General features: G+C 38.4%; 1 protein-coding gene across 1 annotated transcript in view; it reads right to left on the bottom strand.

The window, feature by feature from the left end:
* Positions 1 to 13420, bottom strand: part of grm8a (glutamate receptor, metabotropic 8a) — a 227511-nt gene that overhangs the window by 122185 nt on the left and 91906 nt on the right. The window contains exon 3 of the mRNA XM_028044501.1: positions 94 to 310. Within this exon, the coding sequence (XP_027900302.1) occupies positions 94 to 310 (217 nt within the window). The remainder of the gene's footprint in view (positions 1 to 93; positions 311 to 13420) is intronic.

Below are 13420 nucleotides of genomic sequence, written 5' to 3'. Positions count from 1 at the left end.
AGGGCACAGAATATAACAAGGAAAAGTCAAGGTGTTTTTCCCCAGGAGGAGGAAGAAAAAAAATAAAAAGCTATAATAAATGTAATTTCCTACCAGTTTCTCTGGAAATCTGGACGAAGGCCTCTACTCCGCTCTCCCCGTAGTTGCCCTCCGAGGCCAGCGTCGACACGTAGTTCCACTCCATCGCCGTGACGATGTCCATCATGGCCTGAGCCTGGTACGAGTCTGGCGGCACCACACGGGAGAAGAAGTCGTAGCGGCTGTTGTCACTCAGCTCCGGCGCGGTGGAGGCGTAGCTGATCTGGGGGATCTGGAGAACAAAGAGGACTCTGATGACACGAAAACAAAAAGTGGCATAATTTCTTTTTTAAATACTCGTTTCATGAGTGACGGCTTAAAGCAGACAGAAGATCTGAAGGAGCAGGAGAGATATGGGAAAAACGGCGGAACTGACGTCCAAGGCAAAGTCGACAGAATGACAGAAGACACACAAACACACGTGTTGCTTCTGATGGGCGACGAAACAGGCCGAAGGTGTTCATTGGCTGACAGGCAGATAGATTTTTCCCCGACAGAGCGGGACAGTAGAGGTGGGCCTGCACCTGTCAGCGTTGACAAAAACGCACACACCAACGACAGTCGCATCTCATTGGCATTCAATCGGGTTACACTAATCTGCCAATCTCAACACAAACACCAGGGCCGTCGGTTATCAGTCTTCCACACACTCGCATACACACGCGCAGACACAATACATTACAGTTGCTGAACGTAGCAAATCCAGTTGGTTACAGAGTAAAGAGTTTAAGACAGATGGTGGGTGTGTGTGTGTGTGTGTGACTGGAATGTTGCAGAAGATCATCACTCACTGTCTCTATTCCCTTTGGGCTTCATCTCAAATCTCTGCCATCCACCGTCTACACTTGTCCCTTGCCATTTTAAAAGGTTAGGGATCTATTTTGCCAGACTTTTGATGGCTCCGGAGCTTTGCTGTAAGCAGATTTAAATGGCTCTGACTTTCACGATCAATGCATTGGCCCGCGCTTGGTTTGATAAATAACAAATTAAGACTTTAACTCACCATTAATCATTCACTTCAAATCAAAGTGAGGGAAGGATAATATTTTATGTATAAATATATAAATAATGAGCCCAAAATAGTTTACAGGGCACTTGGAATGACAGTTAAAGGACCACTGGATCAGAGGAAATAAATCTTAGTGTGAATAGCCCTAAAAAAAATGATTTTTATTTATTATTATTATTCTGGTAATAAATTGACCACAGCATAGACATTTCATTGCAGCCACAAGCAGAGGAAATTAAAAGTAGGAACCACCGAAGAACAACAAATGGTGGTTTAAAAAGTTTTTTTAATGTGTTTAAGCTGCAAGACCAAAAACGCTCAAACATATGTTTTTCTCAGTACACAAACTATTGAGACCCATAAAAGTGGATCTAAAATTAAATGTTTAGATATGAACAGATATCTCAACATTTTTAGAGGAACAGTGGAACAGATCATCTCTGGTACACCTTTCCAAACATTTTAGGCCATCAATAAAAAGTTTTAATGACTAATTCCACTTGACAAAATTCCTCATAAATATTTATTTATTGTAGTGGCTCTAAATACAAGTTATTTGTTATTTAAATTATAACATGTGAAGTTGCTTTATGCTTAAATCTTTTTTGGTTTCGCCATGTCCTGGACGGCTGAGAATCCATAAGTAGGTAGAAATAATGAAGACCTGGGAAGTATAACTTAAACTTAATGTTTTTGTAGAAAAATATGCCGATTTTTTAATTTTTTTTTTTTTTGTTGGGTGTGTTTGGTTTTAGAGGCTCTATGTTGAAGACTGTAAGAAATAAAATCATAAATTTCCGTTTATCTCTGTCTGCTCTCGGCCCCCACACGTCGGCTAGTTGTAGTGCTTAGTCCCTCCCGTTTCAAACTCTTATCATTAACACAAAAGGTAAAGAGCTAAATATAATTTAGATATGTGCTACATTCGACAAAAAAAAGTTTAAGTGTATCAAAGCCATGCAGCCATTTTTGCTAGTTTTGATTTCCAAGGCATAACAGGGCTGTTCATCATGATTCAGCCAAAGTAATAAAATAATGAACAGTTGTCTGATTTTTTTATTGTTAATGTGTTTCTTCCTATTAAGCAGTGAAAGTAAATGAAAGGTTTACATGTCTTTTGCTTTATGTTTTTACTTACTGGAGGTTTTTTGTTTGTACTGCAGAGCCACCGCTAACAGCTAACAGCTAGCTCCTCACTTCCTCATCGGAGTCTGTTCCATTCGCAGCGCTGCTGTTGCTCCGCCTACACTTTGGACTGAACCATTGTTCTAACAATGGGAGGGGTGGACCTACAAATTCTTTTTTTCTTCTTTCTTTGATGCATGGTGGATTTACTTGGTTCTTTGTTTCTTTCGCCTTTTCATAATAATATTGTTTAAATACATAGGTTTCTTTTATGATTTTTTATTTTATTTGGGGGGGGGGGTTCGCCCATGCTTGAGACAGTAAGATCTTGTGCCACATTGTTTTTATTTGGTTAGTAAATTTCTACCAATGTATATATATATATATATATATATATATATATATATATATATATATATATATATACACAGTACAGACCAAAAGTTTGGACACACCTTTTAATTCAATGAGTTTCCTTTATTTTCATGACTATTGACATTGTAGATTCACACTGAAGGCATCAAAACTATGAATAACACATGTGGAAATATGCACTAAACAAAAAAGTGTGAAACAACTGAAAATACCCCTTATATTCTAGTTTCTTCAAAGTAGCAACCTTTTGCTGTGATTACTGCTTTGCACACACTCTGCATTTTCTTGATGAGCTTCTAGAGGTAGTCACCTGAAATGGTTTTCACTTCATAGTTGTGCCCTGTCAGGTTAATAAGTGGGATTTATTGCCTTATAAATAGTCATGAAAATAAAGAAAACCCATTGAATTAGAAGGTGTGTCCAAACTTTTGGTCTGTACTGTATATATATATATATATATATATATATATGGACACAAAATGTGCATACAGTCACATTTTTAACCACATGGCTATTCAATCAACAGAAAAGTCTAAATCAAAAACACCTTACTCTTCAGAGACTGTAACTGTGTTCCTAAACAACTGCTCACTCCTATCAGTGAACTCAGGAGTTCATGTATAGGACATGTGAGCATTGTTATTAGCTTCTTCTGTCAGGGGAACAAAATTGGAAACTTTCATAAAGTCCAGGATGGGCATGTATAATTCATGGAGGATTGGGATAAACAAATCAAAAGGCATGCAGGCAAACAGAAACAACTGAGGAAACAAATTGTGTGCATTTGGCTCAGCACTGCATGCGCCTTCGTAGGAGTGACTTAATGTCTGTTCGTCTCTGCTATTTTCTTTGTCTCCCCACTCGGTGTACATTTAAATATGTGAATATCCATTTCAAAGAGGCCTGAATGCACTCCTGGAAAAATATATTTTTTGTGTGTCTGTTTACAACAGCTACAAGAAAGAAACCAAGTGACCTGGGCAAACCTGATACTTTGATCTTTTGTTATTTCTCGCCTCAATTTGAAAACAGACCACCACAGACAGAGTCACATTCATCTATACGCAGCACAGTCGTCTTATTGTCATTTCTCCCAAAACATTACTCTGAATAGAGAAGGAAAATCTAGAGCTGTAAAAGAAAGAGAGCAGAGCACAAATGAAGTAACATCCAGTGTTGTTTGCTGCAGGCTTAGACCCAATACTATCCACATTCGCACTAAGAAAATGACATCTTGCCAGACATTCCTATAGCTCTGCATCTAATGGTCAATCAGAAACACACACACGGTGTGTATAAGTACAAAAACTCAGTCGGAGTGAGCATATTTAACATAATGCCTGCACCAACAAGGTTTCTCAAAGCAAGTGCAACTGGAGGTGGGAAATTAATGGCTTGGTTCCCCCACATGGCTGTGGAAGAAGATTATTCCTTCAATCCCCTTAATTCCATTTGCTCTAATGAATATGTGTGAGAGCATGTGAGAGGGGGAGAGAGGAAATCACAAGTGTATCCAAGAAAATGGAGCAGGCTGATGTGTTTTAATTAACACTTTCTCACTCTCTCATGCTTATCAGCGGGGTGATGTATTGTTTTGTGTCTCGATACACAATTGTCTGTAATCGTGTCATTGCGCGGTTCTCAATCAGCGCTCAATGACGTTCCGGATTCGTCTCGGTGGAGCCGGGGGGGATAACGGTGTCAGATGGTCAAGTCTGTCAATTAGATGCACACTGAAGACTGGAACAATTATTGGAGAAGCTGCTGATCTATGTTGCCATTTGAAAATATATCAAAATGGGTTGCGAGATAAAGTCCAAAGAAGGGGACACTGGTGCAAAGGCAAAGCCCTTTGAAGCTATCGGAGATCAATAATGACAAAAGATCATATCACAGAGTTTTATGTGATAATGATAATTTAATGATTCTTCAGTAATCTCCAGCTCATAAATTTCCTATCAAATGTTATTGTGCTTTCTGGTCAGGCTTTGCTGAGCTATGCCAAACTTCTGAAATCACACAGTCCAAAACTCTACGTTTAGTTTCATGAGCGCACAACAGATTCTCCATACTCTAGGTATGTTCTTTGAAAGGAAAATGCTTTTTAGTCCAGACAAAGAATAGAGCAGATTGTGGTTAAGTGTAGAAAACCAGAAATTCCTGCAGCTTTGTCTGTGTTACTGATGATCTCCATATTCAATTTCCATTGATTTTGATCCCTTCCTTTTACCGATACCTTCACACAATGAGATTGTTTTTGGTTCTTTGTAAACTCTCTGTAAAGTAGGGCTGAAGTGGAATCATGCAAATGAATATTTATTAACAAAACCTTGTTAGGAAAGCAGACCTTGATTTCTAATTAATTGACGTTAGGTGAACTGCATTTTTCACCAAAGGGTGCAAAAACAAAGCAATCTCCCGAGATTCTCTGTATTTGAAAAGAGACACAGATTTCAAAATCTGACTTACTCATGTTTTTTTCACTTGTGCATTTAAAAATAGCTAAAAAAAAGAAACAATATAGCTATAGTAATTAAAAATATATTTTCTGAGATGATTCAACAGCATTTCTGTTGATTTGAAAGATTTCCAAAAACATTCTTTAATTATTTGTAATATCCCAATACAGTGATGAATGTTAGATCAATCAAGCCAATTTCATTTTGCTATTTATTTACATGCATGGTGAATCTTTGCGACACCTACTATGCTGAAATTTCACTATTCATAAAGATCCATAACTCTGTGCATTACAGTCATGTAAAAAGACAAACCGCTGATTTCATGTAGTGTGGTTTTTACCGAAAACAACATCCTGTCTTCTAAGTATAAATTAATCACAGTAAAAACATGAAGTAGACTTTTCTCATCCATAAAAATGGAAATCTATTCCCCCTTAAGCAAAGAAGGAGTAGACTATGTCTTCTGTCAATAACGAAATGTATACACACACATACAACCATCTTATTTTGTTATTTTGTCCAGTTAAGAAAAACAAAAAACATATGTATAGGTTGCTTCTAATAACTCACATAACTAATCATGCTTTGTTAAAACATCAATAGAAACACTTTTGGAGCAAAATCAATATCCTTTAATCCAAGAAAACCTGCCAAAATAGACATTTACTTCTATGCTGTTTATTCCTTAATGGTCTTGGCAGTGGTGGGGAAAAGGTTCATCCCCCAGAATAGATCAGTCTGGACTGCACATGCGAACCGAGCTGATAACTAAAAACAGGAGTTGTACCTTCAGAGAAGGAAAAAGAAAAATCTAGGTCTGTGGCTTTTTTGTTCGTATCTCAAAGACATTTATCTCATGAACCCTGCTGAATAGTTAATAACTGGAAACTCCATGAGCATCTCTGCTGCTAGTGCTGCTGCTGCTGCTTTCAGTCCTTATATTCTCATAAAACAGATATTTTGAAGTATGACTGTTCTCGTACGGCGAACAGAGAGGCCCGACAATGACCTAAACTGGCCCTCGTGTGTGTCTGGCGGTAATGGAGCTGTCAAGGGCCAGAGACTGAGCATTAGGTTGATAGATGGCAGTGGAGTGATGCTAATTAACCCTGATGCTTTACACGTACACATTGCCTCTGTATCTCAGACATACAGTCGGGTGGTGGAACACGTGTCGTTTCCGAGCAGTTACCCTGAAACACTCGCTTTGAGTCAGGTGCGCTGATTGCTGAATGTGAACACATGGGATTTCTTTGCTTTAAATGCGTTTTAAATGTGGATTTAAAAACGCATGCAAATGCACATGCTTTGCAGGTTTTACTAAAAACCTGCAATGACCATAAAATGTTGCTGCCATGCTGCGCAAGGAATGATAAATCTGAAAACTTAGCCGCATTTATTGCAGGCGCACACACTGCAAATTGATCTGAGTCGGTTTGAGGAATTGTTTGCTTGCTCAAAATTTGACTCAGCCCTTTAATAGCCAGCGCTAGTTCCCATTTAATGAGATGAGGACTGGCACTGAGGAATGTTATCTAGCTAATTTACCCAACAGAAGATGGCTGTGGCTGAGATTCTACCGTCGGTTCCCCCCACTGTCTGTGCCCAAGTCCATCTGTCTCTATTTTTTTTATTTATTTATTTTTGCTCATAATTTGTCCCCTTGCCTTTGTGCTGCACGAATTATCCCCCCCACCACCACCAAGACCACGAGCTTCTGGTCTTGGTGCGGTGGGCATGAAATGCAAAACACCATAACCCGAAAACAGAGAAGTAAATAAATACTAAAAAAAAAAGTCAAATCTTCCCTGAGACCAGACAGAGAAAAACTGTCTTTCAAGATCCCAGACAATCACCATTTCTTCTTCCCATTAATGTTCTATTGCAATAGTTTTGAGAAAATGTGAAATAAATGGGTTGCAAACCTACTATGCTGCAAAGGCAAACATACTGTATATTACCCAACTACAGTGAATACTTTACAATATCCCATTTAGTTTTTCTTTAACTTTCTGTTAAAAAAGTGCCTTGCACATTGTCTTGCAGGGTTTGTCCACTAAAGTGCTTTTAGTGATATAGATGAGAGTTGGTTTTATACAAAGTTGATGACCAGAATAGGCTGATTTTCATCTCGACGGCGTCTGATTTTAAATCCAGTACACAAATGTCTTATTTTACCAGTATGTGCAGCATTTAGGCATTGCTTTGTGTGTTTATTACAGGAGGCAATAGACTCAAAGTTACAGACTGTTGCTATACCCGAGTGGCTGCTTGTCATCTTGCTCCTTCTCAATTTCATACTTTTGCAGTTTCAGTTGTTTTTCCCCACCCAACTATTTTCAAGCATGAAAAGTAGCAATCTGCCACAGGGAGTCAATTTGTTCCTGCCTTGGGTACATTTTGTCAAATGGGAGAAGGGGGCAAATTTACCTGGAGACTACCTCAGCCAGTGCACCAAATACAAGAAATAAAGAAAGAAAGAAAGAAAAATGAGAGTAAAGTGAGCATAAAAAAATCAATGGTGAAAGTGGAATAAAATAAAAGTAAATAATCATAGTTAAATGTCCCAAATTTGCTCCAGCTGAATGTTAAATGCTTCAAGATCTGTACACCTCTGATATGGAGAATATTTAATATTTAGGAGCTTTAAAAAAAATCCTCGTTTTGAATGTAGGAACTAATAACTTGCATTATTTTTTTTTGTTTTAATTTCATTTACTTAATCCAAAACAGACTTGATTACTGTTCTACTCATGGCTATCAAATGCCAAAACATCTTTAGAGCAGAATTTTGGCAGAGTAAAACTTTTCAATAGGAAATAACTCAATTGAATCACTTTAGAGGAGAAACGAGGCATTGACTCGACGAGCCGTGAAGGTATCAACAAATCTGCATGCAGAGAAAGAATAAGAAGAGGTGAGGAGGGACAACGTTTTAAAAACAAAAACTTTTGAGAAAATTAAAAAAAGAAGAGAAAAGACAGCAAAGGTGAACGGCAATCATCTTGTCAAAGCAAAGTGTAAAAGAAAGCGACAGGGAAGATAAAAAAAGCAATCATTGGAACAGATGCGGGAGAACTAATGAGGGGATGTTTAGCAAAAGCGTAAAGACAGAAAAGAAGGCATGGGACAAAAGGGAAGAAAAGGGGACTGATGAGAAAAAGAAAAAAAAGTCTATGGGAGGAAACATCTAACAGAGAAAGGCAGAGGGAGATAGAGATGAAAGATGAAGAAACTGAATGAGAGGAAAGAGAGATAATTGGTGCAACACAAACAGAGGGTTTGGTTTGGTAAAGTGACACAAGTTCCAGGGAAAACAGATGGAAGTAAAAAGTAAATGAAATTAAACAAGGGACTTGTTTAAGTCTGCTAAAAGATTGAGACGAAAAGAATCGCCGCCGACGGAAGATGAAAAAAGGAAACAGAAAAGCGACCATTGTGCGGCACAAATGAACAGAAGGGAGACTGATTTCAGCAAAGGCAGAACCAAAGGTTTTCAATGGGGGAAACTACAAAAAAAAAAGGCAGAACAAAAGAATAAGACATGGAGTACATTTGAAAATTCATCCAAAACCTCCACGTATTCCTGGTCACATTTTCCTGGTCTTTTCATGTTTTCAGGAAAAAGCAAAAGCAAAGCAAGAAAAACAGCGCTGCCATGTTTCATCTTGATGGTGTAATTTATGAATGCCGTCACGTACATTCGGATGTGTTAAAGTGCAGAGAGCTTAAGACACAGATAATGAACTGAATCGATGGTTGTCTAAGGTCTTTTACCCAGTTTTTATCTCGCAGACTTCTGTATAAGCGAGCAAGTGAATTAATGGCCCAGCGAGCCATTAATTCCCAGGAGCTCTTCAGTGGCAGACTGTAGCAGAGAAGGTCTGATGGTGATAATGCTTCACCACCGAAGCCATGGGACTCGCCCAGCAAGACCGCTTTACACCCCGTCTACTTTGCCTCTGAAAACTGACTTCAAATGTTAGCAGCCCATTAAATAGCCATTATCAGCTGTGCTCAATCCTTAAAGGATGCATCAAAATGGCTTATATAACACCTAGGAGTAGGAGTAAGTAAAGAAGGCACCCGTTTGTGTCTTTGAAATCAAAATTACGTTAGAAGATGGAGTTTAAACATGAAAGAGTGAATTGTTTTGAATAATTATTTCACTGCTCTTTTGTGCTTAGGGTCTATTTAATGTTTTCATTTCACTTCAGGTCCCTTTTTTTTTAATTTAAAAAAGTAAAGGGAACCGTTATTCACTATTACCTTATTATAATGTATGAATATATTTTACGAACTGTGTTAAAAGTTAAAAAACTGAGTCAATGGCTGCCGAAATTCTCTTTTTCAGAGTTTTGTGAAAGCCAAAATCTGACCAAGGTTACTTAAGTAAAGACGAATAACTTTTTTAAAAAAATAAAGATTTGATGTATTATGGGGAAAATGTGAAGAGATACATGAAAACAATTGATGCCACCAGTATGTTTGACCACATTTTGTGGAAATATGAGATAAATTTCACAAGATACAACCAGGGCTGAGTAATGCTAGTCCTGTACAACCAAGAGACTTTTAAGCAGAAGTTCAACATAAAACAAATATTTAAAGAATAATCCATCATATGATCTACATTGAAACATGGCGGTGATGGAGAGATTGTCTGGTGATGTTTTGTTACACTTAACTATAACTTATGAATCTATTATCATTTATTATTTTCCTTAGCATAGGTTAAAGAAGAACTTTACATTTCTAATTAAAAACAAAACACACCACTACCTGACAATTTAAGTGGTTGATTAACACAATACTACATTTACGCAATAAACTTGGACTATGTTTATAGTCTTTCATATTGAGATGAAATAGTCTTAATGTATATCCTCAAAATTGATCAGTTAGGGTTTAAAGATTATTTCTCAATGTTTTTTTTTTTTTTTTGGCCTCAGAACCTTTGATTCATGCTTGTAGCATCTGATTTGTAAAATGTGGTAAAATTGTAGTCAGCTGCCAGTTAGGCCTTGAGACTGTTTTTTCCCCTCACATTTGCAGGTAATCACAGGTAAATTGCAAAACCAATAATTAGTCTAATGTGGCTTTTGTGTGAAACTTGCAAGTGGACTCGACGATTCAACGGCACGAGGGTTACCTCTAATTGAGGAGGAGGAAGATGACTTGCTGCAATCACCTTGGAGACAAGATGAAAGGCTTGGATTACAAGCTATTGGAAAGGAGGAATTGACTAATTACAGATCCACTTCAGGACAGCTTAATCCAACCTCGAAGTCCATCCAAATATTTGACTATTTGTAGAGTGCTCATTCTTGAATAGCAATGTAATCAAGCTGTTTAAATGCGATTTAAAACTGGCCCGTTTCATGGATGCGTTGAGACACGAATGACTGGAGAGAGGCGGGCGGGGGGGATCTAATGTGGAGGAAAAAGATGTAAGACGCAACAAATTTCCAAGAGGAACCTCAATAAAACTAGCAACAGAAAAATTTACAGATCTGGAAATGCATCTCTGCCTGCTGCTGCTGGGAAGGAGACAAAGTCAGAGGGTTCGTTGGAAAATACAACGCCTTACAAACTTTTACAGGCAGTTTAGGTCTGAGTTTGTCACGCAGTGGAGAAATATGATGCAAAAAAGGACAGGAAGCAGGCAGCTGAGGCTAAAGCCTTTAATATAACTAATGACAAATCATTATTTTCCTTCTCACACTATTGTACACACTCACTTTCACAGCACTGTATCTAACTCACTGAAATCAACACCGACTGGCACACACAGAACAAATACCCATCTGTTACCACCCAACTCTGAATGCCCTGAATACAAATCTAGTAATTATACACAAGGGCTGCACAAGAAATTCAAAAACACACAAACCAGCTGCCTACTCAGAAAAAAAAAAAATCATCCTATCCTATTGTTCCAAATCATTGAACACCTTTTAGCAGTACTTAAAACTAGGAATGTGTCCTCCTGTTATTTAAACCTTTCTGACATGACTGTGAAAATGAAGCAGCCCAAATAATCTAAATGACTAACAGTTTCTAAAGTATGCTGGCAGAGAGGCAGTGTTGTCTCTAGGCATACTGGACATCTGTGTGCTGCCCTTGGGTGGCGGTGGGTCCAGCATGGAGGTTTCACTTTGGGTTGAGGGTGTGGTGTCTACCACCAGAGGGGCAGGATTTGGCTGTATACTTGGGGTAAGATTGTGAGGGTCTTGGGGGGATGAAATAGAGTCTGGAAGCTCGGGGCTTTGGATTGTGCCCTGATGAACTGTGGTGTTTTGGAGGCTGGGTGTGCCTGCAGGGGCCTGTGTGGATATTACCACCAGGGGCGCCTTATAGGGGGGAAAAGTTATGACAATTCTAAGGGCCCCTGACCAACAGGGGGCCCTCCACAATTTATTTATTTATTTATTTATTTATTTTTGTTCATAGAAATAAAAATAAAAAAATTGTGGCCCTGTCAATTACAAAATTGATCATATTGTATTTTCAAAGATTGTTTTTAGCAGTAATAATTAAATGTTACCCCTCCCAGACCAAAAAACACACATCCATATTTGCCCTGAACCCCCCTGGATCTGCATGAAATAGTTCGTTCCTGCTTGAAGGTGTTCAGCAGCAGTCAGTGGAAGACAAGAACGACTGTGGCAACTACTGTGCTGCTAAGAAAAATATTAAAGTCAGGTTTTCAAAAAGAAAAAAATAGAGAGAGGGAGAAAAAGGCAAGAGTTTCAATTTATAACCCAGTTTTTCTCCAAGAGAGGTGGGTAAACTGTGTGAGATTATCAACCATTCAGCATAGTTAGCTTAGCTACAGACTGTTTGCCTCCATTTCACTAGCATCTAATGAATTAAGAAAAAAAATTACCAAGATATTCATATATTTAACTTGTCCCTTGTGCCTTTTACCACTTAACAACAGGTGAGTCAGTCAGCAGCAGCTCTAACCAACGTCCCTCCTGACCCATCGTCTCCTAAGTGAAATTAAAACTGCAGTATGTAACCTATATAAAAAATATTTTTACTTAAAGCTGAAATAAAAGTAACCAGTATCATTATCAATTCAAACTCTACTTCATTCTCAGGAGATTGATTGTTTTCACAGATTATCTGTCTCATAACAAACTGTAATGACATAATGACAGCTTTAACAAATATGGAGAGAACATATGTTATTAAAGTTATGTACTACAGCTTGAATAAAATGCAACTACATAGCATCTTTTGAGTAGTCTGGATTGCTTCATGTATATTTTGCATGTTGCCTATGACTGTTGCTCATGGGGACAGTCATCTAAAACTAATAGAAAAAAATAAGCAACCTACTCGCATACTGTATGTGGACTGTTGCATGTAAAATTCATGAGCAGTAAATATTGTGCTAGTTATCAGTATTGGACCAAAGAAAGCAAGGCAGTTGCAAGCCTTTAAAATTGTGACTTTTGATGGGTCAGATAGACTCAAAAAATTGTAACAGCAGCTGCGTGGAGGGGAGGAAGGGGCAATTAAATTTTTTGTCATGGGGCCCAAGATTCCTGACAGCACCTCTGATTACCACAGATACATGAAAACACTGAGAACTAGGATCAGGAGGCTTTCTGTGGTTCTCCTTGTCTCCTGTCCAGCACCTGAACAAATTTGGCATAAACTAGAGGTGCTTATGGGCCATTCGTCTTAATCTCCCTGCTAGATCACAAGGTGGAGCCACCACACAAATAGGATACCATTTTCAGATGTCCTTTTTGTACAGCAAACCTGCCATGACACATGTAGGCAACCATCTTCTCTCTATGACATGCCTGAAATGCCAAAGACAGCCTGACACATCAAATTAGTTCCCAAACATACACCGAAGCAATATGACATGTACTGGATTCAGTCCTCCAAGCTGGTATTTCACAATGACCTAAATAAATTCGAGGGGAATTTAAATTTGACTTTGCCAGTAATGTACTAATCCTCTCCCTCTTCCTGTCCAACCTGTGTCTATAACAGAGGTTGTTGAATTTCACCAGCTATGGACACCAGCCACTTCATCAACTGCACAGATATCAAAAATAGAGAATACGCCAGTATTAGGGTGGCAACATTTAGGTATCCGAACATGGTTAAGAGAACACTCATGAGATCTCATCAAACTAGAAAGGACGGGGCATCAAAATGACTTTGAAAGTGGTATGAAATGTCACTCTGGCTGGTCTGGGCATTTCTGAAACTACTGGCTCACTGCAAGTTGATGTTGGATGAGAAAGGGACAGACTAGTTCAAAGTTACAGAAAGACAACAGTTCTTCAGATAACCACTCAACCAGAATTATGGCGAAATAACATTAGTAGTCAGCCAGGATTTT

Source organism: Xiphophorus couchianus, chromosome 17, assembly GCF_001444195.1.
Source record: "Xiphophorus couchianus chromosome 17, X_couchianus-1.0, whole genome shotgun sequence".
Lineage (NCBI taxonomy): Eukaryota > Metazoa > Chordata > Actinopteri > Cyprinodontiformes > Poeciliidae > Xiphophorus > Xiphophorus couchianus.
This window is presented reverse-complemented; position numbering and strand designations above follow the sequence as displayed.